Genomic DNA, 13507 nt, shown 5'->3' on the forward strand with positions numbered 1-13507 from the left:
GGGGTAGCTTTTCAGAATTCGTGCGTTCGCGTTTTTTACGTCATTATAAACATTAATGTACATTTATAAATACAGCAGCCGATACCTTGTAATTTTACATTAATTTACTTTTTTTTTTTTTCGTATGGCTTTTTGTGTTACTCTACTTCAGAGATTTACAGTTTTTAAGTATTGTACCGCTTCTATTGTTAAGGTGGTCAGATCTTCATTAATTTACATTTATAAATACAGATACCTTGTAATTTTTAAGTTTTTTTTTCGGTTACATAAGTCGTCTACAATCACAGAGACAGGTAGATGGATAAAAATAAAAAATAAATATTATTAAAATTATGTATGTTATGTATGTATGTATGTCACTTTATTGCACATAAACAGGTTTACATAAAACGGACAAAAACAAAACAAAAATAAGAATGTTATGTACAAAGGCGTATTATTATTTTATCTTAAATAACTTATAACATATTTCACATAGGTATATGTAGACTTTTACAGCATATATTAGTACAAAAATATGGTTCCATCGGAATGGTTCTCGACTTTGATGACGGGCGGGGGAGGGTCTCGCTCGAGCAGGTACCTACGGAGCTCGATGAGACACACGTTGGCCACGGAACACAGCAGGGCTATTAGAAGTAGCCTGCAAAACACAACATTTTCATGTTATCACTGTGTGAAGCGCTGGTGGCCTAGCGGTAAGAGCGTGCGACTTGCAATCCGGAGGTCGCGGGTTCGAACCCCGGCTCGTACCAATGAGTTTTTCGGAACTTATGTACGAAATATCATTTGATGTTTACCAGTCGCTTTTCGGTGAAGGAAAACATCGTGAGGAAACCGGACTAATCCCAATACGGGCCTAGTTTACCCTCTGGGTTGGAAGGTCAGATGGTAGTCGCTTTCGTAAAACTAGTGCCCACGCCAATTACTGGGATTAGTTGCCAAGCGGACCCCAGGCTCCCATGAGCCGTGGCAAAATGCCGGGACAACGCGAGGAAGATGATGTTATCACTGAACCCAACAATAGTTATTTACGATACAAGTGCGGAAAAGAGGAAATTCGAAACGAGTGGCGATAAATTTTTGGGTTGCGGGGTCCTAGCAGGTGGTGTTTATTGGAATAAGACTCTAGTTGGAGAATACTATATATTGCGTGTGCGAGGGGTTTATGACACATAACTTACATGGTAAATATATTAAAATCTTCTCGGAACGAAGTGAAACATGTCGAGCGTTTTTCGACTTAAAATACGTGAGTGACCCGTTTTTAATATATTTACTATGTCCTTGTCTCACGGAAGTTTTGTTATTAAAACTTACATGGTAGTTTCTTAGCGTACACGTACAGGTACAGGGGCGTAGTATAATTCTATTCTATATCGCAGGCAGAGCCGAAAAGAGAGCTAGAGCGAATGGTGCTGGAGTTTGGAGCGGATCAATGCAGCCAATATTTACATTTGTAGTTCAATGCAGCCAACATTAACATTAGAAGGCTAATGAGACGGTGCAACGCCACAAATTAAAACACGACCGAAAGGAGTGTTTTAAATCGACACGAGTTGCGAATTACCTATTCGCACGTGTATCGTACGTTTTACAGTACATATGCCCCTTTAAATATTTGACATAGCAACGAAAAGTGCTTATTTACGCACTAGTGCGGGAAAGTAGCACCATATGTACTGTAAACAAACATTTTAATCCTGTTTGTTAGTACACCTGCAATAATATTTTACACAAGGAAGGCCGCAAAAATGTCTGACACGATCTTATTTGTAGAGCCATAACATCGCAGGTGACTGTACGAGTATAAATTACCTAGGTGTCCTAATAGGTACATGATTTCACGTAGTTAATTAATGCTCAATACAGACATAAAGAAAAAAATACATAGATTGCTCACTCCATACATCAGTTTTGGTACCAAAAAACTATTAATTTCAGTGTCTACATCTAGCATCGAGTAGAGGAACTATCAGTACTGATGTATGGAGTGAGCACTCTTGTCTTACTATATTTATCTATGATACAATGACGTGGATAATCCTTCACCATCGGAAACGCACGAACGTGTTATGATATTTCAGTCAGTCTCAGTACAAATAGTACTGAGGTTGACTGAAATAGGATGACAAATACGTTTCCGAGAAACTACGATGGCAAAGAATTGTTCACTACATTTGTAATGATCGATAGGTAAAGATACGTAGACTTTATTACGCACGAATATAAAGGAAGCGAAATGAACCCCTACCCCAAACCCTCCAATAATTTTTAACCGCAGTCTCTGGCTGATAAACCTGGAGTTACCAAGGTTACCAGTACAATTTGACGCTGTGTTAACGGTTTACGGGTTAACACTGGGTTAGTGGGATACAAGTGGCGCAATTAAAATAAAACCACAAAAATCCATATGTAATATTCTGTCTGTCTGTTACCTCTTCACGCTTAAACCGCTGAACCGATTTAGTTGAAATTTGGTATAGAGATAGTTTGAGTCCCGGGGAAGGACATAGGGTAGTTTTTATCCCAGAAGTCATTCTTTAAGGGGGTGAAAAGGGGGGTGGAAGTTTGTACGGGGAATCGATAAAAAGCAGATTGGATAAAAAAAACCGGCCAAGTGCGAGTCGGACTCGCGCACGGAGGGTTCCGCACCATCAACAAAAAATAGAGCAAAACAAGCAAAAAAACGGTCACCCATCCAAGTACTGACCCCGCCCGACGTTGCTTAACTTCGGTCAAAAATCACGTTTGTTGTATGGGAGCCCCACTTAAATCTTTATTTTATTCTGTTTTTAGTATTTGTTGTTATAGCGGCAACAGAAATACATCATCTGTGAAAATTTCAACTGTCTAGCTATCACGGTTCGTGAGATACAGCCTGGTGACAGACGGACGGACGGACGGACAGCGGAGTCTTAGTAATAGGGTCCCGTTTTTACCCTTTGGGTACGGAACCCTAAAAAACCGGCCAAGTGCGAGTCGGACTCGCGCACGGACGGTTCTGCACCATCAACAAAAAATAGAGCAAAACAAGCAAAAAATAAACAAGCAAAAAAACGGTCACCCATCCAAGTACTGACCCCGCCCGACGTTGCTTAACTTCGGTCAAAAATCATGTTTGTTGTATGGGAGCCCCACTTAAATCTTAATTTTATTCTGTTTTTAGTATTTGTTGTTATAGCGGCAACAGAAATACATTATCTGTGAAAATTTCAACTGTCTATTTCAACGGTTCATGAGATACAGCCTGGTGACAGACGGACGGACGGACGGACGGACGGACAGCGGAGTCTTAGTAATAGGGTCCCGTTTTTACCCTTTGGGTACGGAACCCTAATAAGCTACCCAAATTACTAACTGCACGCAGACGAAGTTACGGGCAAAAGCTAGTAATATATAATTACCAGAAAGAATATCCCAGGCCCGCCGTGAACTCGTACCCGCCTCCCGCTATGTAGGAAAGGGCCAGATGGCTCTTAAGACCCGAGGCGGCCCAATAGACACCGAACATCAGCAACGATGTGAAACCTAGCACTGATGCCACCACGTTGCTCCAAAGACAGCCTGGAAAAAAAACCGTAATGTCGGGTAACTTTGGCCATTGGGATTTACTCGGTCCAGGGGGCCTACCGTGAAAACCGAAATTCGCAAATTGTGGGGATCTTTCTCTTTTACTCCATTAGAAGGCGTAATTAGAGTGACAGAGAAAAATGCCCGCAATTTGCCAACTTCGATTTTCGCGGTTATTGGCAAGGTGCGAAGTCGGTGGAGAGGGAAGTGGCGCTGATCGTCACAAACACAGGTAATCTTATGGAATGTCTGCCATTAGTACTAGCGGCAGCCGCTTGAACTAATTTTACTCCATAAGATTTAACGTAGAAAGTCTGCCAAAATGAGGGCAGCACCAGTCGTGCACCTAGCGAATAGCCCAGGTTACATTATTGCACTATAATTATGGAAATATGCCATGAGGTTGGTTTTAGCCTTGACGTATTTATGTTTTTATTAGACTCTTTTAAATGAGGTTTTCATTTGGGTCAAAGATACCCTCCATTGGGTCAAAGTAACCCGAGTTAACGGTATTCAAAGAATACAGGAGGAAAATTCGGTATCGTGTTCTGATTAGGAAAATGTAGGGAAATTACGCGTGTTACAGGCAGGGGCCCGTTTCTCAAAAGCTTGTAGAGTCAGACCAAGAAAAGTCTGCAGCTGGTTTGACAGCCCTCGCAGTGCCAGTGTTATTTTAAACGTCAAACTTCTATTAAATTATGACGTGAAAATAACACTTGCACTGCGTGGGCTATCAAATCCGCTGCAGACTTTTCTTGGTCTGACTCTAACTTGTATTACAAGTGGAAGTCCCTTTCTAACAAAAACTGTCAAAAAGTGACATCCGCTTGTATTACAAGCTTTCCAGAAACGGGCCCCAGGTCAATGTATGAAATTCGATGTGCTTACAGTAGAAAACGCTAATGTCAAAAATACATACATATAATCACGCCTACTTATTTCCCGGAGGGGTAGGCAGAGACCACGGATTTCCATTTGCTACGATCCTGACATATCTCTTTCGCTTCCATTACTTTCATAACATTCCTCATACACGCTCGCCGGTTTAGGGTGCTCTTGACCTGGCCTTTCTTTAGGGTTTCCCCGATCCGATCAGAGTCAAAAATATGTATATTTTGTGTGTGATCAACTATTTCTTGTTGTTATTCTGTCCGGTCAGTCAAGAGACAATAGTAGCATAGTTTGTTAGAAGACATTGTACACCACCTTCTTCTGACACGCTTGGTAGACGACCCTCAATGGAAAGGGTTTATAAGTATCACAAAAAAGCGTGTTTGGTGAATTTAAATGCCTAATAAAAAAGCGGCCAAGTGCGAGTCGGACTCGCCCATGAAGGGTTCCGTATTTAGGCGATTAATGACGTATAAAAAAAAACTATTTACTAGATCTCGTTCAAACCAATTTTCGGTGGAAGTTTACATGGTAATGTACATCATATATTTTTTTTAGTTTTATCATTCTCTTATTTTAGAAGTTACAGGGGGGGGGGGGGGACACACATTTTACCACTTTGGAAGTGTCTCTCGCGCAAACTATTCAGTTTAGAAAAAAATGATATTAGAAACCTCAATATCATTTTTGAAGACCTATCCATAGATACCCCACACGTATGGGTTTGATGAAAAAAAAATTTTTGAGTTTCAGTTCGAAGTATGGGGAACCCCAAAAATTTATTGTTTTTTTTCTATTTTTGTGTGAAAATCTTAATGCGGTTCACAGAATACATCTACTTACCAAGTTTCAACAGTATAGTCCTTATACTTTCGGAGAAAAGTGGCTGTGACATACGGACGGACAGACAGACGGACAGACGGACAGACAGACAGACAGACAGACAGACAGACATGACGAATCTATAAGGGTTCCGTTTTTTGCCATTTGGCTACGGAACCCTAAAAATGAGGTTTTATAGAGTGACCCAGGAGAACGTAACCATGGCAACGAGTGACAAGAAAAAGTTGATTCACCCACAAGCAAAATACTAAAACTTACCGGGCAACCCGAACATGGGTTCCGTCGGGTTCTTGGTTGAGTTGATGATGGCCAGCCCGGCCGCTATCACCGCGAACAGAAGCTGAAGGAACAGGATCAACAGGAGGCTGATGTAGAAACCGAACGAGATCACTGCTGGCTCGCTGGCTGTGAGTGGGAAATATTTATACAGGGATCCCGTTGTTTCCCATAAAGTTTTAAGCCATAAAGTATTGGGGTCAAACAGATTACTGTGTTATCGTCTTTCCTGTAGACCAGCCATTCTCAAAGTGTTCCGCGGAACCCTAGGGTTCCGCGACACCCCTGCAGGGGTTCCGCAAGAATTTAGAATAATAAAATAAGCATAATTATTATGCTTATTAATAAAAAAATACACTTCTAAAAACTATTGTTTTATTGTAGGGTTCCATCAAGTATTTCGCTTTCCAAAAGGGTTCCGTCAAAAAAAAAAAGATTGTGAACCGCTGCTGTAGACATACACAAGAGTTAAGGGCTATAAAGGTTAATTTTCTTATTTAACCCTTATCCACGTGAAAAGGTCCTCCTTTTATTTAGAGAACTATGATAAAATCATTACTTACATGCCTACAAGCTGTTAACTATTGCCCACAGGAGAGAAAAATTTACAGTTCGCGCGAACGCACTAGTTTTCTCTCCTGTGGGCAATAGTTAACAGCTTGTGGGCATGTAAGTAATGATTTTATCATAGTTCTCTAAATAAAAGGAGGACCTTTTCACGTGGATAAGGGTTAAATAAGAAAATTAACCTTTATAGCCCTTAACTCTTGTGTATGTCTACAGGAAAGACGATAACACAGTAATCTGTTTGACCCATTGTTTGTCATATTATCATTAGTCATAAAACTGAAACCGTTAACATTTTCGTTTGGTTATCCTATAGATAGGTTAGGTTAGGTTTGTTTTATGGCAATCCTGAAAAGTGACGCGTTTCTGAAGCAAATGCTGAATGAATTGACTAACGAAAATGCGGGCAAACAATACATTATGGCTTAAAACTATTTGGGAAACAATAGAGACCCATTTATATAGTGCCATTTCAAAAACCGAATCAAAGCATCGATCAGCATGCAGAAGCCAAGCCAAATATGACATTGATATATCAAGGCGGTTTGTTTACAAAGGGTCTACCGGGAAACGCGAATTCGAAACTCGGCTATCTGCCTCTTTATCGCTCGAATATGCAAGAGTGATAGAGAGGTTAGGTAACAAAATGTCGACTCTCTCGTTTGCGGTAGACCCTTAGATTGACTTGTTGTGGGAGTGGCGCCCCCTGCGCAGACTTTCGCGTAATATTCCCTATTCTGTCAGAGCCTAAGATCATTTTTGGGTCACTGAGCCAGCGAAGTAAGTAAGAAATAACTTACGTGGGTCGAGTACTTCCACGGTCGTAATGGAGCCACACGCGAGGCTAGGGGCATTTCCCTGGGCTAAGGCACGAACCTGAAAAACAAATAATAATTCAATTTTTTAACAAGCAGTTTCGTCTGCGAGCGATATTCCAAATTTTATATTAAAGGAAAAAATGGAAAAAGTTACGCTTCCGGCAGGACTTGAACCCGCATCCTCCGCAATCCGTGCGTTGCTCTTAACCAATTAGGCTACGGAAGCCTACCAGGACATCGCAAATCTTTCCATCCCTTCCTTTATGCATACACGCCATTGCACGCACACAATGGCATTGCACGCATTGCGGAGGATGCGGGTTCTTCCTGCCAGAAGCGTAACTTTTTCCATTTTTTCATTTAATATAAAATTTGAAATAATAATTCTTTTTTACCGGAAATAAAATTATGAGTTTTTAACGCCAACCATTATTCTATAAGGTGGAAAAGTATGACGACTCTCTCTTGGTAACTAAGTAAGTACTAAGGTAAATAATTGAATATGAGAGCGCGACCAGACCAAGAAAAGTCTGCAACGATTTTGATAGCATACGCAGTCATTTGCAGACATATTATTTATACGTCATAATTTCATAGAAATGTGACAATGCACAAAGGTTGATAAGAAACGAAGGAGGATTTGAGGATTTGATTTGGTGCCATCGTCTCGTTTTTATCACCGCACCTCCCGCCAAAGGAGCGAAGGTCATCCCCACTTCTTAGATACATGGCACACCAAGAATAAGCGGGCAACTCGCTCGTTTCTTCCCAGAACGTGCAGAATGTGGAATGACTTGCCTCCTGAGCTATTTCTTTTGCGCTACGACATGGGACTCTTCAAGAAGCGGGTATTTAGGGTTCTCAAGGGTCGGCAACGCTTAAGTGGCTCCTGTGATGTTGCTTATGTCCATGGACGACGATGACCGCTTCCCATCAGGCGGCTCGTCTGCTCGTTTGCTGACTATTACATAAAGAAAAGGTTGAAGGAAGAGGTTGGTTGAAGGTTGATGAGTTAAAGGTTGGAAGGTTGGTTGGCTAGGTATAGCCGCGTGCATCAGTTGATGTCTCTGTCGGTTAAAGGGTTAATTTTAAATTAGAACTCACATCTTCAACCCTGGCTGTCCTCTCAGTCTTGCAGCTGACAGCACACGCGTTCTCCTCAGCCAGACATGTCACTGGAAATATTTATGGCTGGATTACTTGCATGAAAGTTCTAATTACCTACCTAACCTTCCACATTAGGTACCTATACTCCTGGGTCCCGATGACGTCATCCTCTTCAGACAAATTTTAACTTTAGCACTATACAATACATAATTAGGTACATACAAAACAAACTCTACGAGTACCTATGTATGATGCAGTGGGTCCCGTATAGACATTTGATCCTGGAAACGGGCCCGATCGACTGATACCATGGGTGAAAATTGGTCATGTAGCCTCCTAATATATTTATGATTAGGGGCCTTACGCGGCTATTGGTAGCTTTATCTTTAGGTATTAGTAATTATAGGTACCTACACTTAGAATAGAAGACCATAAAAATAAAACTAACCTTAAATCATACTTAACACTTTACAGAACACATAGGTAGGTTCATAGTTAAAGTAATTATAATATTAGACTCTTATTCATAAAACTTTTCAAGTCTCAATTTGGGGACACAGCGGTTTTTTGGCGCGTCAACCTGTACTGCATGGTGTAGGATTCGACAGATTCCCACGGTACCGTCTAATTATTATAATTATTAGCCACCGAAATTAAATGTCAGAATTAACTTACTAAACAGCGTATTGAAAGTGGGTGTCCCCAGACTCCGAAGCACCAGCTCTCCTCTGAACAGCCCATAGTGGATGTCGCTCTCCGCTACATCTAGCTCTGCTGACGCGGTTGACACTACCTGAGTTGTACAGTGAATGAAAAAAAAAACATTTTTTCGGAGAAAAACGTGAAGCCAATGCCAACACGTAGAGGTCATTGACGTATATCTCAGGACTGGCCTTACGTTCAATAAGAATGGGGCATGAATGGGGCCAGTACAGCGGTGTGACGCCGCTACAACGCGATTGGTTGATGAGTTCGCATCACGCGCGCGATTGGTCGCAACTAGTTGCGTTACTGCACGATTGGCTCGAATTCGTGAATGACACCGCTGAACTAGTACCATTTATAGTGCCCGTTTAAGGCCCGTCCTGAGATATACGTCAATGGTAGAGGCCGAGGGAATGCTGTCCGTGCCAGTGTCATAGGACGCACCAAGAGGCAACAGCCTCCAATATTACCATGATAAAAACTGAATGTTACGATTATTTAGTAGGTACTCCTAAGCTGCATCGCCCTTAACAATTTAATTAAGAGTAGGTATAGACTACTTTAATGTCAGTACCATTCAGTACCAGTACTTTTCAGTGCAACCCTGACATTGACATCTATTTGCGCAAAAAGCCCTCCCTTGTGTCCATAAAAAAGGTTGAAGGTGCCAATAGTTGGTAGGCTGCTAATTGCATGCAAGTTAAAAAAGACTTACCCAACTATCACTCGACACGGCTACAATAATCACCAGCACACTCAACACGCCGGACAGAAACGCTCCGAAAATGTACCCGCGCCGTGTCACCGCCATATTGCCAACTGACACTTATCTCAAGATAATGACTAATAATGGGAATTATATCTATTGATAATTCGATTGATGTATGTTATTATAGATACGTCGATACACGATGAATTCTACGACTGAACAAATATTAGGAAAAAACATATCTTGATAAATGCGCATCTCCAAATAGTACGGTCACCTGCACCGCAATAATATCTGCCACGATCTTATTTGTAGTGCCATAAGAGCGTGTCACATATTTTTGCGGCTATCGAGAAGTAACAACAGGTGACAGTCATACTAACTACTAAGTGAATTACCTACTTAGTGAAACGTACACTACGATTTGTTACGTAGCGTTAAAGTCGGCCGGTATCTACTATAAACTGAAATAGTTGTCATATATGGGACACACTAAAAAAAACACAAATCAAAATATTTAATAAAATAATTTGATTTGTTCCCAAAGTTGTGTGCAGCGTATCTACTCTTGCATTAATCTTCATAGATACTGATATATCGGTTAGGAAATATGTACTTTTTATTCGAATAGCCGTGATTAAGGCACATATGTAGAATCATAAAACAATACGTCACTACATAAAACAAGCTGCTAAGTAAGTCGTAAGTAGGAAATGTTATCTGCAATGCAGTGAAAATACTTAGTACCTACGATCATCCACACTATTTATTGACAATTTGTAACCCTTATTACGTAGACTTAAGGTTCACAAATGATCAATTAGGTGTTTTAAGAGTATAGGAAAATCTATAGCCTCGTGGCGCCCAATGTACATTAGGATGCATACTCGGTTTCAATGGAATGTCTACCTTAATTAAAACAAAGTAGGTAGCATTTCATTTGTCTCGTAAAATTTTCTAACAAATGAAATTCTACCTAATTGAAAATACAATAAGATACTAACTTCTTTGGCTATAATTTTGTATGGTGGGCGGCACGAGGATAGGCGTCATTGGCAACGTTTGACTTTAATAATATCAGGAGAGAAATAAAATAGGAGCATTTCTAGTAAATCTCATTATATTTTACTTCTCGCTGAAGCGGTGATAAACAATATAATTTCATACTTAATTATTTCCTATAAAATATACAAATTATACAACGTTAAGGCTAATACTACAGTGCTTGTCTCTAAAAAGGAATTGTCAAAGTAATTTAAAAAAAACTCCCATTTCGCATCTCTTCGTTCGAGTTTGCAACTTATTTCCACTACATGTAAGTCTATTTTACATATAAGCATAGCTGGTGAGATTGGAGTTAGTTGTTATTCCCCCTTATCGCTTACACTAAGATTAACTAGCGCCATCTATGTTTCGATTAGTCAAATTAATAAACCAAATTGTTACTTTATGAAAATACTATCCTTTTTCAAATGTACACACATTGCCTGAGGAAGAGAGACCGTTAAGAGGAAATACGACATACACAGCTATTTATATATCTTATGTTTGTCACTATAAGCATACAAAATTGGCGAATTATCTATGAAAAGGAACCTTACTGTCGATGGCGCTTACGCCGCACGGCGTCGCGTGGCCTTTTATTTATATCGGAGCATCGTTAATTATGGCGTAAGCCCCATCGACAATAAGGTCCCTTTTCATAGATAACGTCACAATTATTGCATATTTATGAGTGTATTGCTTGAATTGACGATTACTTTACCCCATGTTCCTTCGCTCTTTTTATCGAATATTTTACGAATTCTAGGACATTTAGCGAAAAAGTAAAAAAGTGGATTGCTTAAAAATGTATTACATATAACTATATCTGTATCGCTTTGGAAGCCGTTACTCTAGTTAAAATTATGTAAATAATATATTTCACTAAAACGACGTTTAGACTGATCTAACGTTTATTTTTAGTTACTTTCCATTTAACCTTTTGAACGCCAAACGGCGCATCCATTTGCCGTGCCACTGACGCCACGGGGGTAAAATTTAGTTTTGTGAATAAATAATGCCAACCTAAAAGTGGGGTGTTTTTCAGTAGATTTTCATCAAAAAACGATCGACGGCAAATGCCGTCTTTGGCGTCGTTGTCACGATTTTGCGTTGACGTCAATTGCCGTCTGTGGCGTTCAAAAGGTTAATAACCTGCACTCCGTTTACTTAACTCAGTTACATTTTGTACTATCACGATGTACAGTAGAAATTGGCATTCTTAGAAAATAAAATGTATTTTTCACATTCAGTTTTTAAATATTTATAATTTTATGTTACCCCGACGTTTCGGCACCTTGTTATATATAATTAGTTTTAACAATAATTAAAAACGCAGAAAGTAAAAATAGGTTAATATAATCAAAATTAATAAACAATTATAACAGTTATATGGGGTACAGTCAGCAGCAGAAGTTGTTAAGCGGGCAAGGTGTTCAAAGTTCAAGATAATTTTGAACACCTCGCCCGCTTAGCAACGCTCGCTGCTGACTGTACATAATTAAGTGTATCATACCAAAAGTCAGAACCTTCACGATTTCATTCATTTGAAACTCTAAAATAAAGCACATAAAGTAACTGTAGTAGTTAACTGTTGATCGAAATTTGAGAACCATATCGATATTAAGTTTCATTATCAAAGCTGGAGTTCAATAGAGAAGACAAATAATGTAAACAAACCAATTTATCTTAATTTCTTCGTTAACCTTTTGGACGCCAATGACCGATATATCCGCACCGTAGGTTCAACGCCAAAGACCGATTAATCGGTCACAGACCACAGAGCAACAAGTTCAATTTCAGTTTTGACACTTCAATGATGTGGCGTCTAAGTGACAGCTTTTGTGTTTGACACGGCGTCGAAAAGGTTAATCTTGCACTATTTGCACAACCATGATTTTATCAACAGGTTATCTATGATATTTATTTTAGTTATTTATTACACAGACGTTTCAACTTTTTTGTTAAGGACAAAGCTCCACAAAACTACATTTGTTTGACTGTGGAGTATATTTATATATATTTGAGCCTATACAGGGTGGATTTTCTTTTTGGGTCAGTGAGGGGAGCTACCAGATCCCGTGCTGCTACGAGAAAACGGTCTTAGAAGACCTTCCCTCGATTTCAAATTAATGAAGATTGGCTTTTACAGATTTTGAAAAAAAACATACAGGGTGGGAGAAAAACGTCATTTTTGACAAACTTTTTTTTTGATGCCAATCGATCCCATTCCTATTCAGGATCAAAAGCTTGTATGGAACCAAAAAAAAATTTCCGGCTAGAAAAGCCACAAATCGAGGAAAACTTTTCCCATACAATTTGTATGAAAATGAAACTTTTATTTTTCACATGCTATTTTTGTATGCCAATCGATTCCATTCCTATCCAGTATCAATAGTTTCCTAGGGGTCAACTTTCGATAATGTACTAAAAAGCCACAAATTAATAAAAACTTTTGCATACATTTACTATGGAGAAAACGTGAAATTTTATTCACAATTTTCTATCTCGCCCATCAGTCTTACAGCAATGTCTTCATACAGTATTATGATCCTTAAATGTATCAGGACTGATTGGGCAGATAGAAAAATGTGAATAAAATTTCACGTTTTCTCCATAGTAAATGTATGCAAAAGTTTTTTATATTTGTGGCTTTTTAGTACATTATCGAAAGTTGACCCCTAGGAAACTATTGATACTGGATAGGAATGGAATCGATTGGCATACAAAAATAGCATGTGAAAAATAAAAGTTTTTGTTTTCATACAAATTGTATGGGAAAAGTTTTCCTCGATTTGTGGCTTTTCTAGCCGGAAAATTTTTTTTGGTTCCATACAAGCTTTTGATCCTGAATAGGAATGGGATCGATTGGCATCAAAAAAAAAGTTTGTCAAAAATGTCGTTTTTCTCCCACCCTGTATGTTTTTTCAAAATCTGTAAAAGCCAATCTTCATTAATTTGAAATCGAGGGAAGGTC

At 39.3% G+C, this 13507-nt stretch overlaps 1 protein-coding gene across 1 annotated transcript; it reads right to left on the reverse strand.

Annotated features, from left to right (window-relative positions):
* Positions 1 to 504: 504 nt before the first annotated feature.
* LOC134657428 (clarin-3-like) lies at positions 505 to 9675 on the reverse strand. The gene is made up of 7 exons (XM_063512975.1): positions 9496 to 9675; positions 8751 to 8868; positions 8073 to 8143; positions 6951 to 7026; positions 5566 to 5712; positions 3408 to 3567; positions 505 to 643 (listed from the first exon to the last, which is right to left on the reverse strand). Exons 1-7 carry the CDS (start codon positions 9589 to 9591, stop codon positions 505 to 507), a joined length of 807 nt encoding a protein of 268 aa, XP_063369045.1. The 5' UTR covers positions 9592 to 9675.
* Positions 9676 to 13507: the final 3832 nt, after the last annotated feature.

The sequence above is a fragment of the Cydia amplana genome, chromosome 20 (assembly GCF_948474715.1).
Source record: "Cydia amplana chromosome 20, ilCydAmpl1.1, whole genome shotgun sequence".
Classification (NCBI taxonomy): Eukaryota; Metazoa; Arthropoda; class Insecta; order Lepidoptera; family Tortricidae; genus Cydia; species Cydia amplana.

What these genes read in the sequence shown, in the direction of transcription:
- LOC134657428 (XM_063512975.1), bottom strand. Translation starts at nt 9,591, where the DNA reads ATGGCGGTGACACGGCGCGGGTACATTTTCGGAGCGTTTCTGTCCGGC. An exon ending in CGTGGAAGTACTCGACCCAC is followed by an intron (nt 5,713 to 6,950) that starts GTAAGTTATTTC and finishes TCCCACTCACAG; the next exon opens with CCAGCGAGCCAGCAGTGATC. An exon ending in ACCCATGTTCGGGTTGCCCG is followed by an intron (nt 3,568 to 5,565) that starts GTAAGTTTTAGT and finishes TTTTTTTTCCAG; the next exon opens with GCTGTCTTTGGAGCAACGTG.